The sequence below is a fragment of the Ambystoma mexicanum genome, chromosome 12 (assembly GCF_040938575.1).
Source record: "Ambystoma mexicanum isolate Mex_15411 chromosome 12, UKY_AmexF1_1, whole genome shotgun sequence".
Taxonomy (NCBI): Eukaryota; Metazoa; Chordata; class Amphibia; order Caudata; family Ambystomatidae; genus Ambystoma; species Ambystoma mexicanum.
The window spans coordinates 92,175,579-92,193,533 of record NC_090936.1 but is presented as its reverse complement, the minus strand read 5'-3'; the positions used below and the strand labels follow the sequence as shown (position 1 = coordinate 92,193,533).

General features: G+C 43.6%; 1 protein-coding gene across 2 annotated transcripts in view; it reads left to right on the top strand.

Annotated features, from left to right (window-relative positions):
- The window catches only part of RELN (reelin), a 2,335,047-nt gene that overhangs the window by 1,933,198 nt on the left and 383,894 nt on the right, over positions 1 to 17,955 (top strand). For both annotated transcript variants that reach the window (XM_069628072.1, XM_069628071.1), the window contains exon 28: positions 2,116 to 2,351. In XM_069628072.1, coding sequence (XP_069484173.1) covers positions 2,116 to 2,351 — 236 coding nt within the window. The remainder of the gene's footprint in view (positions 1 to 2,115; positions 2,352 to 17,955) is intronic.

Sequence of the window (17,955 nt, the reverse complement as noted above, 5' to 3'; positions counted from 1 at the left end):
AAAACTAATATGAAATATGTTTTAAGGGCCACTAAGCTAGGTGGGATGCCTATTGAACTACACATAATTGAAAAGATTGACCTGACCTAGTGATATCCTATTTAGGGTCAGGATTTGCTTACAGTTTTCCCCAAGTGCCAAAAAATTGTTTTCTAATACATGTTAGCTGCATGGTGAAAATGGTGACAAACTAGAATGAATGTACTGTACACTTACAGTTCCTGACGAAGACTGAGCAATGAAGGATTGTCAATTTAGTCAAAAAATGTGACACATCGGCCATGATTAAATAAGGAGGATAGAACTTTATCCCCAAAACTTTAAAACAAAACAATTCTTGGAATTGAATGCTAAGTTGTATTAAATGTTGTAATTGAGTGTTTTTTAAACCCATCCTTTTTAGATGTGTTTGTGATGTTATTTTACTAATTTGTCTTCGTAAATTTGTTTTTAATCCACTTCACGTTTTCTATCTGTTTCAAAAGGAATTATATTTAAGAATAAAGTATTATTTTTGATGTATGTTTGTTTATATAGATGAAGTGATGCTAGAACAACTAAAGATAATTTTGTCTACATATTTGAATTATGTTAATGTTAAAGGTATTTATACTGCGCACCGTCACCAACGGAATTGGTACCCAGGCGCTCAGGCAGATCTGTAAACAAGAAGGTGGGGTGGGTTAGTCGGGTGAAGAGAGAGGAAGAAAGTGAGAGAAGTGGTGTGCTGTTGGCAGCTTCAGTTCGGTTTTCACTGTTCGATGAGCTTTAGTGTTAATATCTGACCGGTATGAGACCTTGTGTGCTGTTGGTGCGGTTTATGTGTTATTTGTTTGATGCAGTGTGGTGAAGTGCATGCAGTTTGCTGATCGAGAAGATGGTTGTGTGGATTTTCATGTGAATTAGGTATGCAGAGATTTGAGCATAGGGTTAGTGGGTTATATATCTTAGTCTTTATAAATCTTGTTCTATGTATCCGGTTGTCCTATACGTAGGCATATTTTCCACTTTTCTTTCCTGTCCATCTAATTGTTATGAGTGATGGCGTGGCGCGTTCCCAGCTGTGTTATTTGAACTCAGTGTAATGGGAAGGGGCGTGTCTTGACCCCCCTCTGGTATTGGTGCTGCAAATTAGCAGTCCCCCATTCGCTTGCTATCTATTTTTGTCGGTGGTCCATTGGTGCCTGTGTGTAGTTTGAAGGCCAAGGTGTTATTAATATATCGTCCTTGCCCTTCCATCACAATCTATCCTCGTTTAATCTGTTATCTTCCTGTCATATCTATCTCTGTCTGTAAATTGATATGCCATAGATTGTTCTTCCTTAACTTCTGTTTATGACCGATAGCTTAGGGGGATTGGGTGGATTGATTTTTTTCACTCAGCATTGTTTCAGCTGTGTATATGCCGCTGTAAGCGTTCTTCTAATTATGGGGTGAAGAGCGAGGATTTTAGGAGTTTTCTGAATAGTAGGTGGTTTCTTGTGTTGCGTATGTTTTTTTGTAGCTCGTTCCAAGCGAGGTGAGAGAAAGAAGATCCTCCGAATGTTCTTTTGTTGTAGGGTTTTGGTTCCAGATGGATGTCGCTGCTCGATCTGAGCTGCCTTGTTGGGTGATGTAGGCTTAATTTGTCTCTTAGGAACTCTGAGCCTTGGTCGTGGATTGCTCTGTGCATATTGCACATTGATTTGAACTTGATTTGCTGTTTTATTGGTAGCCAATGTAGTGTTTTCATCGCTGGCGTGATGTGTTCTCTTCTGGGAAGTTTAATGAGCAGTTTGGCCAACGCATTTTGTATGCGTTGTAGTTTTTTTAGAAGTCGTTCAGGCATGCACAGGTAAAGGCTATTGGCGTAGTCTACTCTGGACATGACGACAGCGATGACGGTGAGTGTTTTGTTGGCGAATGACAGGAATGTTTTTTTGTTTTGTTTGTTTTGAATGACAGGAATGGTAGGATCCTTTTTACCGCTTGCAGGAGAAAGAAGAATTTCTTGATTAGAGCGTTTACTTTTGGCTCTGAACATAATCAATGACTTGCACATATGAAAATCAACAAGAATGTTTTGGTATAATATATGTGCACAATTCCTTACACTGTGCCATTGTTTCTCTGCAGCTGAGCATAGGTTGCACAAATGAGTTCAGCAGTGCTGCCCCAGTCCTCCTTCAGTATTCCCATGATGCCGGTCTATCCTGGTCCCTGGTGAAGGAAGGCTGCTATCCTGCATCCCCTTCACTGAAGGCCTGTGAAGGGCGCTCCCGGGAACTAAGAGAGCCAACGATGTATTACACTGGAGACTTTGAAGAATGGACCCGAATCACAATCATCATTCCACGATACATTGCCGCCAGGTATGTGTGTGTGTGTTTGTAGCCTTTCTCTGGTTTAACATTGCACGAGGAGTAACGTTTTGTAGTATTCCTTGCTACAAGCTCTGATTCATTCTGTGCCTACTTCTCCTGATCCAATCAGTTAACAATCAGCAAAGGCTAAAATACAAACGTTGGCATTTATGGCTCATCTGTATTTTACAGTATGATTCTCTGCAGCCACATTTGGCTCCTCTTGGGAATAAGGAGCGACAGTGCAAGGGGGAAAGGAGCGACAGTGCAAGGGGGAGGAGGTACAGTGCAAGGGAGGGCGGAGGGACAGTGCAAGGGGAATGAGAGACAGCACAAGGCGGCCAATGTTTTACTTAATAATTCCATGCTTGGATTGTTTCAATAAAATATTCATCATCTTTAAAAAAAAAAACAGGCTTCGGCAAAGCCAATAGTTTTGGCGTTTGTAGTTTATTGCATTTTACATTTAACATGGAGAGAAGGAATGAGGAATGACAGCACAGGGGGCAAGGAATGAAGGGCATGACCAGGGGGTGAGGGAAGCACAGGGGGAGAAAAATAAGAAAAATATGGCGTCACAAGGGAGAAACAAAAATCCAATAGACGAAAGCTAGGCCAGCAACAGTACACAGGAGCATTGTACAACATTCAAAGGAAGGAGTGACAGCGCCAAGAGAGGGGAAGGAGTGACAGGGCAAAGGGGGCGGTAGCAACAGCACAAAGGCAACTGCTCGACAGCACAAAGGTGGGGAGAGAGACAGTGCAAGGGGGTAGGAGCGGCAGCACCAGGGGGGTTGACCGCAAGGGAGGAGGTGTAACGGCACAATGGAGGATGAACAACAGCGCAAAAGGCGAAGGAGGGGCAGTGCTGGTGGGAAGAAGGGACAGTGCAAGAGGTAAGGAGAGACAGTGCAAGGGGGAAGGAGGGACAGCACAAGGGGGGAGGAGGGCCAGTGCAAGTGGGGATGGACAGCGCAAGGGGGAGAAGGGCCAGCACAAGTAGATGAGGAAGGGCAGCATAAGGGAGGGAGGAGGGACAGCTCAAGGGGAGGAGAAGGGACAGCAATAGGGGGAGGAGGGACAGCACAATAGAGGAATTAGCAATAGTGCAAGGTGGAAGGAGCAACTACACAAGGGGGAGGACTGACAGTGCAACAGGGAATAAAGACAGCTCAAGTGGGAAGGCGGGGCAGTGCACAGGGTTAAGAGGGACTGGCATGGGGGCAGAAGGGACAGCAGAAGAGGGGGAGGGACAGCGGAAGGGGGAGGAGGGACAGTGCCAGGGGGATGAGGGACACCACAACGTGGGAGGGACACAAGGGGGAGGAGGGACAGTACAAGGGGGAAAGGAGCAATAGCGTAAGGGGTAAAGGAGCACAGCACAAGGGGGAAGGAACAACAGCGCAAGGCAGAAGGAGTGACAGCTCAAGGGGGAAGGAGAGACAGCAGAAGCGGGATGAGGGACAGCGTGGGGAGGAGCAATAGTGCAAGGGGGAAGGAGGGTCAGCGCAAGGAGGAAGGAGGGTCAGCGCAAGGAGGAAGGAGGGTCAGCGCAATGGGGAAGGAGGGACAGTGCAAGGGGGGATGAGGGACAGCACAAGGTGGGAGGGACAGCACAAGGGGGAGGAGGGAGAGCACAAGGGAAAATGAGCAATAGTGTAAGGGGAAAAGGAACAGCACAAGGGGGAAGGAGGGACAGCACAAGTGGGAAGGAGTGACAGAAGTGGGAGGGACAGCACAAGGGGGATGAGGGACAGCATAGGGAGGAGGGACAGCACAAGGAAAGGAGCGACAGTGCAAAGGGGAAACAAGCGACAGTGCAAGGGGAAGGAGGGCCAGTGCAACAGGGAGGAGGTACTGTGCAAGGGAGGGCGGAGGGACAGTGCAAGGGGAATGAGAGACAGCACAAGGGGTAGCAGCACAAGGGGGAGAGCAACAGCGCAATCGTGAAGTGACAACTGTTGATTGTATGCATAATTGCAACCTTTGGTCATAATTGTCCTATATTGTAGTTTTGATCTGAATGTGATTTCTTAAAAGGACACCTGTATATTGTCAGTGGTACTGTACCTATCCAATGAACCACAACCTGAAGATGTCCTCACAACTTATTTTATTGGAGAGTTATAGTGCCACTGACAGGCCACAGATGTCCTCATAAGAAATCACATTGAGATGTATTATAGGGACATCTGTATGTTGTATGTTGTCAGTGGTACTACACCTCTCCAAAAATCAAATAAAATAAACAGGAACCAGGGCAACAGGAAACAGAAATGGAAAGAGGTTTGATCAGGAGAAAACGTGTGAGTGGTAATGCACCTCTCAAACGAACTACAACTTACAGATATCCTCACAACTCATTTTATTGGAGAGGTGTAATGCCACTGATAACATACAGATGTCCTCATAAGAAATCTGAGATTTACTATGAGCTTATCTGTATGTAATCAGTGGTACTGCAACTTTCCCAAAAAAATGATTGCTTGTATGGAAATCGTATCCAGAAAGGGAAACCTACATGTAGCCAAAAGGGGTCAGGAAAATAGCCCATATATGGCCCAACTACCTCTGGCTGCAAAAAAGACAGATCACTATACAGCCCGTGACATGGTACAGTACTTCTGATTGCAAGAACATTTGTTAAACAAACCACTGTTGGATTACATCAGTGTAATGTAACAAGAAATAACATTTAGTGTCTCTGCAATTATACCACAGAATTTCCAGTTGTCATACCCACCACAAAGTCAGCTCTATGGCACGCCTTTACTCTCACTCTTCTCTGTAGTAATGGTGTTGGTAATATATGCACCAAAACCAATGATGCACAGCACAAAATATTAACCCTGTGAGTGACGCTGCTTTTGAGAGCTATGGAAATATAAATCGGATTAGCTCAATTAAATGTAGACGCATTAAAAGAAAAGGATGGAATAGCTATGACGATCAGTTAGGCCCTCGCTACTGACACTGCTCATGAACACCATTGGACAGGCTGATCAGCCTCTCCCAACATTTTCCAGGGTGTTCCGGATAGTCTGCATATTCTATGGGCTTTCTACCCAGCACACATATATAATAAACTGTGTTCACCATGGTCTGTTTTATGGTTGGTTTTCTCGAGGGCTTGACAGTGCCTCTGCCTGCCTGCCTCTCTCTCTCTCTCTCTCTCTCTCTCTCTCTCTCTCTCTCTCTCTCTCTCTCTCTCTCTCTCTCTCTCTCTCTCTCTCTCTCTCTCTCTCTCTCTCTCTCTCTCTCTCTCTCTCTCTCTCTCTCTCTCTCTCTCTCTCTCTCTCTCTCTCTCTCTCTCTCTCTCTCTCTCTCTCTCTCTCTCTCTCTCTCTCTCTCTCTCTCTCTCTCTCTCTCTCTCTCTCTCTCTCTCTCTCTCTCTCTCTCTCTCTCTCTCTCTCTCTCTCTCTCTCTCTCTCTCTCTCTCTCTCTCTCTCTGCCTCTCCCTCTCTCTCTCTCTCTCTCTAGTCTAGTTTGGACCATTCCCTCTCTAGCCCAGACTTGTGACTAGAGATCAGTAAGCCCTCCTACCTAATATCTACTTAATTGAACTTGATGGCGTAAAGGAAAACACTGGATCTCTCTAACATACTCCGAGATCAATCAAGGTGGCCTAAGGCCCCTACAGGTAGTAGTCTACCATGATAGGTGTTTTTATTTATTTATTTTACTTCCAATCCCTCCTGTTCATCTCCCTACTTCTTCGTCTCTCACCCTGTTCTACCCCCTCTAGCAGCCTCCTACTCCACCCACCATCTCTCCTTTCTCTCTCTTGCACTTTCTATCCTCTCCCTTCGGGAGTATTTTTGTTTGGATGCTTTCTTGCTGGCACACACCCACCTGTGGAGTATAACCTGTCCACGGCACATACTTCCTTAAAGAGGTCAACGAGGTGTACCATTAATGTTGTGCCTGTTTCACCTTTGGTTTAGCAGTAATGTGGGTTCTAGTAAGAGCTTCATTTTTCACTCGTCCTCATACTCCTGCAGAGCAGTGGTCATCTTTTCCCAGGTACATGTTGAGGGGTAACTGCCCGCAGCACAGGTTAATAGGCCCGAGTGAAGCAGATGGACTTTAACACGGACATCCCGTCATTACCATCGAGTAGGGTCCCCGAATGTTGCATTATTTCTATTAGCACCCTGGGTAAACTGCTGGGGTTCTAAGGGCCCCTTTTTGGGAGCACACACGGCCTGCAGCAAGTGACCCAGTCGGGTTTTTTCACAGAAACAATAGCTACAAATGAGATGTCTCTCTTAAAAAGGGTAACTGGGGCTTCATACAGAACCACTCGGCCATTTGCATGGTGGTACATGTTCGGTGCTGGAATGGCGAGGAGCCAGAGCTGAGGTACCCTTTGTGGCAACATTCAGGTAAGAAATTGGCTTTTTTGAATGGGGGTGACTTTGGTGCAGGGAAAGAAGGGTAGGGGCAGATAACAAAGAGCATGTGGAAGTCAAAGGGAGGATGCACGCAGCAATCGGCTTTCTCGGAATGCAACCTTATAACGCTATGTAGCCCACATTCTGGGCAATCTGATTAGCTGTAGCGCCTACTCAGGGTGTTGATTTATGAATGGCTCTAATAGCAATGTCATGTTTGTTGATAACTTTTGGTCTCAATGTGTAACACTCAGGGAAATTGCTGTGTTAGTATAATAAAAGAAGCACTGGCAATGCCAACAGTTTGGGCTTTTGTGGGCATCTAATCGCAGTGCCTGTGAAATGCCTAATACTTTATACACATAGTTAATCAATGGGTGGGCAAATAACGAAATACCTACAAGCTTTGTGTGGTCTCCAACATACAGTACTCACACAATCCGAAGAGATGCAACAAAATGCACAAAAACGGAAAAATTGGATTTTGCGGATTTCTAGCTGCCGGTAGCAAGGAGCTAGACATCCTGAATGCAAGCAAAATCCCCTGAAAACACAGAGTACAGTGCTCACGTCGAAGAGGGTCTCAGGGCTAAAGATCCTGAGATACTCTCTGATGTGAGCACTGTGGGGTTTCATGGCTTATTGCAAGTTTCTCATTTGAACACGTTACAGTTGGTTTAAAAGCAATGGGGAAGGAAAACTATGGAAAGGGAATGCTTTGAAGGACAAACAATAGAGTTGGGGTGAGACAGACAATTTGTGTGAAGCCAAGCACAACCAGTGGGATTGCGGGACCATGCTGGGCAAGCACAACCATTCACAGCTAACGGTGGCAATCATTGAGCTAGTAAGGGAACGAGCACTACATGTATCACAACATTGCAGATTTTGTGTTGTAAGACATTGATACATATTAAACTGATTTAAAAAGGACGAGCAACTGCCCCAGCTATATAAAAAAAATAAGGAAATGAAGCAAAGGACAGAAATAATTACTGCTGTCGAAAGTATTGTAAATTACTTAAGCTATTTAAAAAAATATTATAATCACATGATTCAATGTATCATTTTATTTGGAAGATGCATGGTATCTTTCCTATTCAAAGATGGCCGCTAGTTTTGGCTTGTTTCCGCAAAGCTTCCTTAGAAACATTCATCCAAAATGGCTGCCTCCATGAAATAGCTCAAAGAGTTATGAGATGGGCAGGAATGGGTGGGATTACTTATATGAATTCGCATGGTTAGGGGCAGGGATTCAATAACCAAACAACTGTGTATCCCTCCTCAAATGTCATCTCCATTGAAAAAGCATTACATTCCCCTATTCAGAGCCCATATTTTAAGCTTTTATTTTATTGACAATAGTTTCAGAGCCCATATTTTAAGCTTTTATTTTATTGAGAATAGTTTTGGCTTAAAGGTAGCGCTTTCAATGCCATCTAATAGCCCAAACTAAAAAGGACTTGGAGAACAGAAATTTGAACATAAATGATACTCTTGTTTCAGAGTATTTTCAGTACTGGGAGATCCACTTCTAGGCAGTGGGGCCTCGAAGTAAGTGCTTTGCACTCACACTTGCAATTGATTTATGGGCGATTTGACAACACATGTGACTATGAGAAATCCATAGAAATCATTGCTTCCTGTTTGATGGAGGGCTTGGGAACACATCAGTACATTTGTGGCTGTGCCAGGATAATTACGTCATTTGATTGTTGCACTTGTTTGCGGTTTGTTCTACTCACCACCGGCAAGGTGGGAAATGGACTTTGGATGACTACCATCACCCACTCACAGCTTCAGGAGTCATCTTGACTCAGACGAGTTTGTAGCACAATAAATTCCCATTCAGAGCTCTGTCATCCACCAGCAAAGGAGGAAAAAGAAGGGAAAGTAGGACACGTGACCTCAGATTAGTAATGTAATCACTGAAGCCTATAGTACAAGATCACATGCATAGTATACTTTTCATGTCCAAATGTCATCATCCTGAGCACAGAGAGACCTTACACAAACCCTGCATCTGGTGTCACATCCTGCCAACAATGAGGCTAGTTCCATACACGCAAAAACACTCCCACATACGCATTTGCAGTGGCATGTCCAGACTCTTTTGACTTGGGTGGCTCAAGTGGGGCACTGACTTGTGCAGGGGTAGCATGAAGTAAGTGCATGCGTGCATACATACACATACATAGTTTAATGGGGTGGCACCTGCGGTGGCCAATCACATTCCAGGGGTAGCACGTTGCCACCCCATGCTACTCCCTGGAAACGCCTCTGTGCGTTCGTCCATTTACTGTTGAGAATGAGTACATCTGCACCAGCCGTCAGGACACAAATGACCCATAGCTTGTGACCACACTCATGAAAGACTACCGCACTCTAGAGACAAGTGGGAACCATAAAGACAACGGACTGAAATATGAATCTGCTTCCCATGTCCATGGCTGCGTAGTGCAAGAGTGGGGCCACAATGGTGCTGTGGGACAAGAAGCTTATCAGAATCTTCTCTTTGGCATGTGTAGCTACTTAGAGTGTGGTTGAGAGGTTTCCCAGGTTAGATGTACCTCCATCAGCCAAGCTGAGCCTGAGATGCTTAAAAGAGCATGCAGACCCCCACATGCTAATAAAGTTGGAAACCATTTAAATCTGAATTTGAGAACCAATTCTGATTTTTTTGTGAAGGGTGCACCGATACAACATTTGCATTTATTTTATTTTAATTTATTTTATTGTTTTTTATAACGCACCTAATACTGTACCTGAGTTCAGTTTCTAAGCGCGGATCAGGGATTCGAACCTCTGTTGCTCTGCGTGGTCTTGTTTCCAAGAACAGCACGTTGCCCCTGTGCTATCCTCCATTCACTTTCATTTTTAAACTGCCTCCCTCAAGAATCACAGCAGACATTCCAGTGTATGAAATGGCCTCTCTTAGAACAGTGGTGTTGGATTATTTGTTCACTTATAAGGTAATATAATTTGATTCATTTTGAATTATTTATAATGTGCACCAGATGAACCTAATGGTATGTCGGTGCAGATTAAAAACAAATGCACAAAGAGAAACAAGAATACTCAAATGCAGAGCGGGCGACAGAGTTCTGACAGTTAAGGAAAAAACAAAATCAAAGATGGATTCATTTAAACAAATGGGTTTTTAACGCTTTTCGGAATTGAAACAATGGTTTCAATGTCCGAATTTTCAGAGGGAGTCTGTTCCATAATTTGAACCCTTACACTGCAAATCTCTGATCGCCCCTGAAAACACAGGCGGATAGTGGAATTCTCTGTTGCAGCTTATCCTCCGACCTAAGCGAGTGGGCCGGAAGATATCTGTGGATTTTATCCGCCAGATAAGCTGGGGCCCAATTATTTAGTCTTTTAAATATGAGGCAGAGAACTTTAAATTCAATTGTGTCACTCACGGGTTACCAGTGCAGGGAGCGGCGGAATCCCGAAGTAGGTGAAGGCTTCTTCCCACCAAACACCAGTCTTACTTCTGCATTTTGCCCCTTTTGTAACCGTTGGCATTGCTTGGAAGGAATACCTGCAAGCAGGCTATTACAGTAGTCCAGTTGAGAATTAACCAAAGCTCCAACTACTACTGCCTGGTTTTTTGGTGGAACATAAGGCAAGGCCTGCCGCAGAAGACAGAGGCTGTAAAATATGGACTGCACCGTAGCACTCACCTGACCTTCACTGCTCAGGTTCTCTTGCCAAATGCAGCCCATATGTTTTATCTTGGCAGCAAAGGGCAGATCCACTCCAAAAACGGGGGTGGTCATTACAACAACAACATGCCATATAGTGCTCTTTTTCAAAGCACGGCCTATTGCGCGTCATTCAGACCCTTTCCCACACCTAAGGTTCTGAAGCAGCCTTTGAGGCACCTCTTTCTCTCAGGCGGTCTTCTGAAAATCGCGGTTCTTGTTCTTGCTTTCAATATGTCGCAGGCCAGAACAGAGAAACTGACCCAATCCTACAATCTCTGAAAATGATGTGCCAAAATGGACGAAATCGGTGAAATATTGATATTTGTTTACAAATGCCCTCTAGTGGATGAGTTGCTGGCCTTACAATCAGGGAACATGGGTTCTAATCCCGACTACAGCATTCGACCAAAATTGTGGATTTCTGGTTCAATCTGTTTGTCTCCCTGTGCCTCAAATTATAAATATGTGTAACATAATGGACATTTTTTGTATTTTTTTTATTTTTTATGATTGTTTTACTCCATAATGCTAGATTTTAGTTTGGCTCTGTGTTCCTGGATGTTAACACGAAAACCATCATGTATTCAATTCAGTGCTCAATACCAGTTCCTGAATACTCTGAAAAGATAAGTGGATCCCAGACCTGTATCTTTCTGAGATGTTGGGAAATTGCTTGCTTTCAATGTCCAGAGACAATCACTCTTGTTGCATTTTTGGGGGATCGCTCCCCTGCATTTCTGCATGATTCTAGTGCCTCAGCTCTCTCCAAAAGATCCGTAAAACGGCATGTGGCCACCTTTCGTTCCCGGCGTTTCTTACCTTTTTGAGAGTACAATGACAGAGCATTAGTGTATGTATGTCTACAGTAAATAATGCCTCAAATATTCCTTAAAAGTTTGTGCTGCATTTCACATTCCAAAACGTAGCATTGGAGATCCCAGAGAAATGAAGAGGACATTTGTAAAAGTAAAATTGTTGTGGTTTACATGGTGATTCATGGTAGATTCCTTCATCTCCTCGGCTTTGTCATTATTTATGTCACTATTTTTACCCACTGTTGGTACCCAGTTTATTAGCCTGGGGAAGAGGTGGTGAAGGGTGGCGCCATTCGTTCCCCAGGTAGGCACTTAGGGAGATGTCTGCCTGTACAGTATCTTGCCTGGCCTCTATTGTATGGCTCCCATCCCCATACTGCTTTTCATAATCCTGTTTCAACTTGCCTCCCTCCCCGTTCCCCCTTGGCAGTTGCTTCTAAATCTAGCATCTCGTATTGAAGATGCCCCTTCAGACAATTTTGTTTATAATAGTAATGTCTGGGCACTAGGGCCATTGCACCTCAAATAGCTAAAATAAATGATAAATGCAAATCAAATAAACCTTAAATACGTTTTTAACCTATCAAATACAATTTAGAACTGTGTTTTTTAACACATTTTGCTAGACTTTTTTCCTATCATCTATTATCTGGCTCTTTCATATATCATACTTTTCTCAAACATAATCTCTTTAGCACTGCATCCCATTTTTTAGTACAAGGAATGTCCTATGTAAGCCAGAGCAATTTAGCGCTGCAATGAAGAGCTTAACAATGGACTGCCCCGGATTACAAGTCACACGAGACTGCAGCTTGGCTTGGATGTGGTGCAGGTATTTTATTATCCTGTTCACTGCTACCTAGTGTAACATTCCTGGCAGAGTAGCAGAGACAGGCATATTGTTGCTCTGGTAATCATCACATATGGGAATTACAAAATTCTGCCGTGCCTTCGGCAAGGCAGTATGCGGGCCAAGAAGCTTCCAGATGGTGCAGCGTTCTAGCACAGTAGGAGACGACGCAGAGGCCTTCGCCACCAATTTACAGCTGTTCAGCGAAAGAACTTGGCAAATAATGGAATTAACAGGGTGTCCCTAGCACAATTTAAGAGATTTTGCTCATAAATGACCACATCGTTAATCCCCATTGTCTTCATGGAAACGTGTGAATAGAGGGTTTGGTTGCTTCTGCAAAAGAGGTCTGAGTAGCACGACAGCTATTTTAGCAGGAGTTTCACAAGGTTTACAGGCAGCAAAACCCATAGTGCCATGTATTCTTACAGTAGTTTTGGGAAAACGCTCATCCAGTGTCTGTGAATAAGCCACTGTCTACATCATGCAGTGTCACTATGTTTAATCTAGGCTTGACCTCAAAACCAAATCTTTTGGTTCACTTTGTAGCCAGCTAGTTATGTTGTTTTACTTGTGTTGAAAATATCAATAGCAATAGAGCAATATAAAATGCCTTTCTTTGGGTTTGGTGGTGTTTCATTGTCTGATAATTGGTTGTGGCAAACTGACCAAAAAGAAATTGCCTGCATGCGATCCATTATCAGAGGATCAAATCACAAACCAAAAGCGCTTACCCACCCCCACCCTCCCCTACTTACCTGTTTGCTCGTCGCCAGGTCCCCTTCACCACTGCAGTGTCAAATCCGTCCCTCTAGCGCAGGTCAGATCCGACACCGCAGGGTCCCCTTTTCTTCTTTTTTTTCCGGTCCTCCGCCTCCCATGTTAAGGAAGCAGAGGTCAGCCCTGCAACCCCAAAAGGCTAATACATACCAATCATGGAGAGTGGGGGACACCCCTGCTCCATATGTTCGGTATGTATTAGCCTAATTGTTCATTTTTAATTGATTGAATGGTACTGGCCGAATTCGGTCAAATGTACCAATCGATCAATTCAAAATGGGCAATTATGCTAATACCTTTCTTTGGGCTAAGAACAACCTGCATATCTACACATTGATATATGATTATGCGCTTTTTCTCACACTTTTCTGTGAATAAAATAAGCTCGATATCCAACTAGTGTCAACAAATGGCTTGGGTCGGACATAATTATCTTTGCATTGCCCAGATAAGGCGCTCAGCCCAGAACTAGATTTGGACGTACATTTTTTAATACTATATCTGTCGGTATTTTCATCTCCTTTCACACCTCTTTTAACCCACGGGACACTTGGTCTCAAAAGAAATGGCTGCAATGCATATCTCAAAGCTATCAATGTTATGGTGGCGCTCTGAACCGGAAGTGACGTTCTAGGGACGGCTACTGGGTGACGCAGAGGAGGTGGCAACTCGGCTGAAATGGCTTATTCTACTCTTGCCTGGATATCTCAAACAAGTCCTGTGAAAAGCAATCCATGGCAATCGCATACGCTTTCAAGTTCAGTTGTAGATTTTCATAATATAGGATGACAGAGGTTAAGTAATGATGAAAATGTGCAGTTAGCAGCTGGAGACCTAGCATGTCCAGAACTGTGGGAAAGGGAAACAGTAGGTCTCTTGTGTGTGTATTATCACCTTTTTATTTTTTTTGTTTGGAAATAGTTACTTCTGCATTCTGACACCTCAAGGTGACAAGACACGTATTTCTTACAATGCCATGGCGCAGGGTTTTGATATGTTATGTTATATGGCATTTGTATAGTGCGTACTGCCATTGGTACAGTCTCGAAATGCTGTGGGGTGAACGCCCTTGGGAATACCGTAGTCAGAGATGTAAGAGGTGACGAAAGAATTTCTAAAATGCGTGTGTGCGTTTTGAGCCAGCACGAAGGTGGGTAAGGAGCGGCTAGGTCTCTAGCAGCAACACATAGTCATCAGGTGAGAGAATGGCCGCTGTGACACATTGTCAGGAGAGGGGGAGAGTCCGAACAGTCCGATTACGTGAATGGCTGGTCTGAAATTTAGCTGGGTCTCAGATGTATTCTATTGGAGGAAGTGATGGGCGTTTTGGGTGTGTGTAGTTGAGTAGTGTTTGTTGAGAGGTATGCAGGTGAGTGCTGTGCATGTGCAGAATTCCGTTATGTTTCATTGTGATGGGGTGCTTGACGTTCTATTAAAGAGAGACTGACACCTGTTTGGAAAAGATCTTGCGGAGCATATGTCATGCCTACATCAAAGTGTTACACCTGGAGGGGGAATTGCCTAAGCAAAGTTTTCACCCCATGCTGCTGTTGTAGAGTCAGTTGAGGGGACAATTTGACACCATGAAAGGAACCATCAGAAGGGCTTTTTGCACCAAATATAGGAAACGCATGATGCAAAGAACTCATTAGTAAAACCGCACATGCACTTACAATTTATCTTCCAACCTTCAAACCAAACTTGAAGCATCATTCCCTTTGAGTTGTTGGATTTGACTTTTTCTAAAGATGTTAATTGCATATATCATTTGTTCACAACCTGTTTCACAATGTGTTGTCTCTATTTTTTGAATGTTAATAACCAGTCATAATGACTTAATATTTTGTATTGTTTGCATTCACATGTCTTAGCTTGTCACTTTATACAGCAGTAAAGACCTTTTACTTATTGTTTGCAACGCTCTACTTACTTTCAACTATCTATTTGTTTTAAACATTTTATTATTTCTTTAGTAATTTAGACATAGGGCCTCATTACACGGAAGGCGGTGATCCAGACCATGCCGGTAAATTACCGGCACCGCCTTGGCGGAAAGGGGATTTACCGCCCCATTCCAAGGTTGGTGGGGCGGTAAATCCCCCTTCCGCCATTGCCCTTCCCCATTCCCATTTCTGCCCCATAGGGCTCTATGGGAATGGGGAAGGCGCTAATTATGGCACCGCAATTTTGCCGTGCCGTAATTAGCTCCGAGGTCCCTTAGCGGGTTGGTTTTTAACGCCTGCAAAAAGCAGGCGTTAAAGCACCAACCCGCTAAGGGACCTCGTAGTAAGGCGGTAATGGTTAACGGTCACCGTTACCATTAACGGTGGCCGTTAACCATTACCACCTTCCGTGTAATGAGGCCCATAACGTCTTGAATGTGTGGTTATATGTACCTAGTGGCTGATTCATTTAGTGATTGCTAGAATTATGCAACCTATATCCTTTTCTCTTTAAGCAATTCAAGAGAGCAGGCCATACAATTGCAGTGACCTGTTCCTCCTATATTTCTGTGGTTACCACAAATCAGTAAAGATACATCTCTTGTTTCACTACCCTTGAACAGGTCAGGGAGATGTTCAGATTTCTCTTCCTCCCTTTCTGAAGCCAGCCTATTTACATAGAAAACTTTGGGAGCCTGATTAGGTTTTCCAAGGTGCACTAAATAGTTAACCTCATCTAGTCTTTCAACCATCTAGTAAGGACCAGACCAATTGTCCTGTAAAACTCTAGGCTCTATAAGCTTTCTGGTCATGCCAATGCTTCACCAGTAGTTGTCCTACCTTCAACTTATCATTTGCCCAAGCCACCAGAAGGTCCATCCTCTTCTTTAATCCAAACACATAAGGTCTCATTACAAGTGTGTGGTCCGGAAATAAGGGTGCTGGTAGCAGCATATCGGCACCCTTTCTGGACCGCCACACTGCAAGTCGGCCTGCAGGGGCCATTGTGCCCGGCAGGTTGACCTGCTGGGCGCAACAGTCCCGGTAGGCAGACTTGTCATGGAAGCACTGCACCATTAGGAACGGTGCCGGTGCTTCCTTCTCCCCACTTCCATGGAGTCCTATGGGACTCCACAGGAATGGGGAACAACATTTTCTGGCAACTGACTTCCCAATCCGCCGGGACTTGTAATGTCCTGGTGGCACTGGGATATCGGGCACCAGAAAAGTGTTAAGAGTCCGGCAGGCAACCCGCCGGTAACAGTGGCTGATTACCGCCAGACTCGTAATGAGGCCCATAGTCCACTACATTCATAGCATGAATCGCAACATCACTCAAAAATAAGCTGTTGCATGTTCTCTGCACACTTTAACTAGTTGGATGGGGCAAATGCGTTTGGGGTCTTAAGCAGTGCCTCAGCTCTTAAAAGGTGTTTTTCAGCAAAATGAATGTAGTACATGTATGCTGTCTCCTTAAACAATAAATATCAGGCCAAGTCCCATACCAATTATAATTATGTTGATCTGTTGTATATAGACCATTTCTCTACAATTAGGGATTCTAAAAGTATATCTGAAATAATTTAAATACATGTTTAGTTGCAGCTTAGTTTATTGTAAATATGTTGTGGAGTATTTTCGGTTTATAGTGATTATTTCGAGAAAAAAAAAGTTTTGAATCACAAAACCCTCGAAAACAAAGTTTCGAAAAAAAAGCTTTGACAATCTATATTTAACATGTAAAAATGCATTTCTTTCTAAACCAATCCATCGACAATAGACATGGACTAGTTTCAATTGAAATGCACTTTCACGTGTTAAAAGTAGCATTTCAATGCTTTTTTGTAACTTTTAAACGTTACATAGAGCTGTCCAGTGCTGAGATTTCAGCACTGGCCAGCCCCTTGTAACGTTTTAAAGTGTTTGTGTATATTGGGGGGCAGGGCGGGGGTTCCCCTCTAACCCCAAACCCTAGCCCCAACCCTAACCCTAGCCCTTTTTTAACACTTAAACTAGCCCTAACCCTAGCTCCAACCCTAACCCTAATTTAACCCCTAAACTAACCCTATTTTAACACTTAAACTAACCCTAGCCTGAACTCTAACCGTAGCCCAACCCTAACCCTAATTTAACCCCTAAACTAACCCAAGCCCAAATCCAAACCCTAACCCTGGCCTCAGCCCTGCATTAATTCTTACCATTACATGTCGATGGCACCATCAATTTTTTTTCAACAAAATGGTCATTCACTGGAATGGCATTTTGACAAAAAAATGTGAAGGTTTGCCATTCAAAACTTTTTCATTCGTTGGAATGACCGGATACCGTATTTTCCTCTTTGATGCTTTTCAGGCATAAAAGAATGACAGGTGTTATAGAGCCATACCAACTCCCATATGCCAACAGGCCACCGCAAAGTCAGAAGTTGTGCTGCACAAGACCACTTTGCATCACATTAAACGGCCATTGTAATAAGAGATTTTGTGCCATGTTATGCTAGATTTTAAAGGGTATGCAAAGTTGACAGACTGCCCCGCCTCTAATGTGAACATTTCAAACGACCTCCTTTTTGAAAAGAGGCAACGTGTTCAAACCCAAGAGAAGTTAGCGATCCTTGGTGCGATCTTTAAAAGTGATTGACTGTCCATTATAGTAACCGCTGAAATACACCAACTGAGAGAGAGAAAAAAACTCTGTTTTGTCCAACATATGTCTTAATATGAGGGAAATATTTACTGTCCACCCAAACAAACTGTGGTTTCCTTTCAGGGTGGAAATCTAGGTGGTTTCGGTGGGTGTATCAAGCCGGTGCAACCCATTATCCTTGGGTATGGAATCCCTATGTTGCTGTCCTTTTGCATGGGGACATAGTCCTAATTGTCAAAGTAGATCGAATTGTTAGATGGTCCAGGCTAGCTACTAGTTCTACAGAATGTTTGAGGAAATAAATACATGCTTAACAATTTGTTTTAATTCCATTGATGTTCATATGTTTGACGAATTATCTCTTCTGTATAGATTCCTAAAAATCAGTAATAAAATGAATTAGCAAGTCCTTCCATTTGACAACACAAATTACAATAAGATTCTAATTTATGCTCCAGTACAAAAAGCT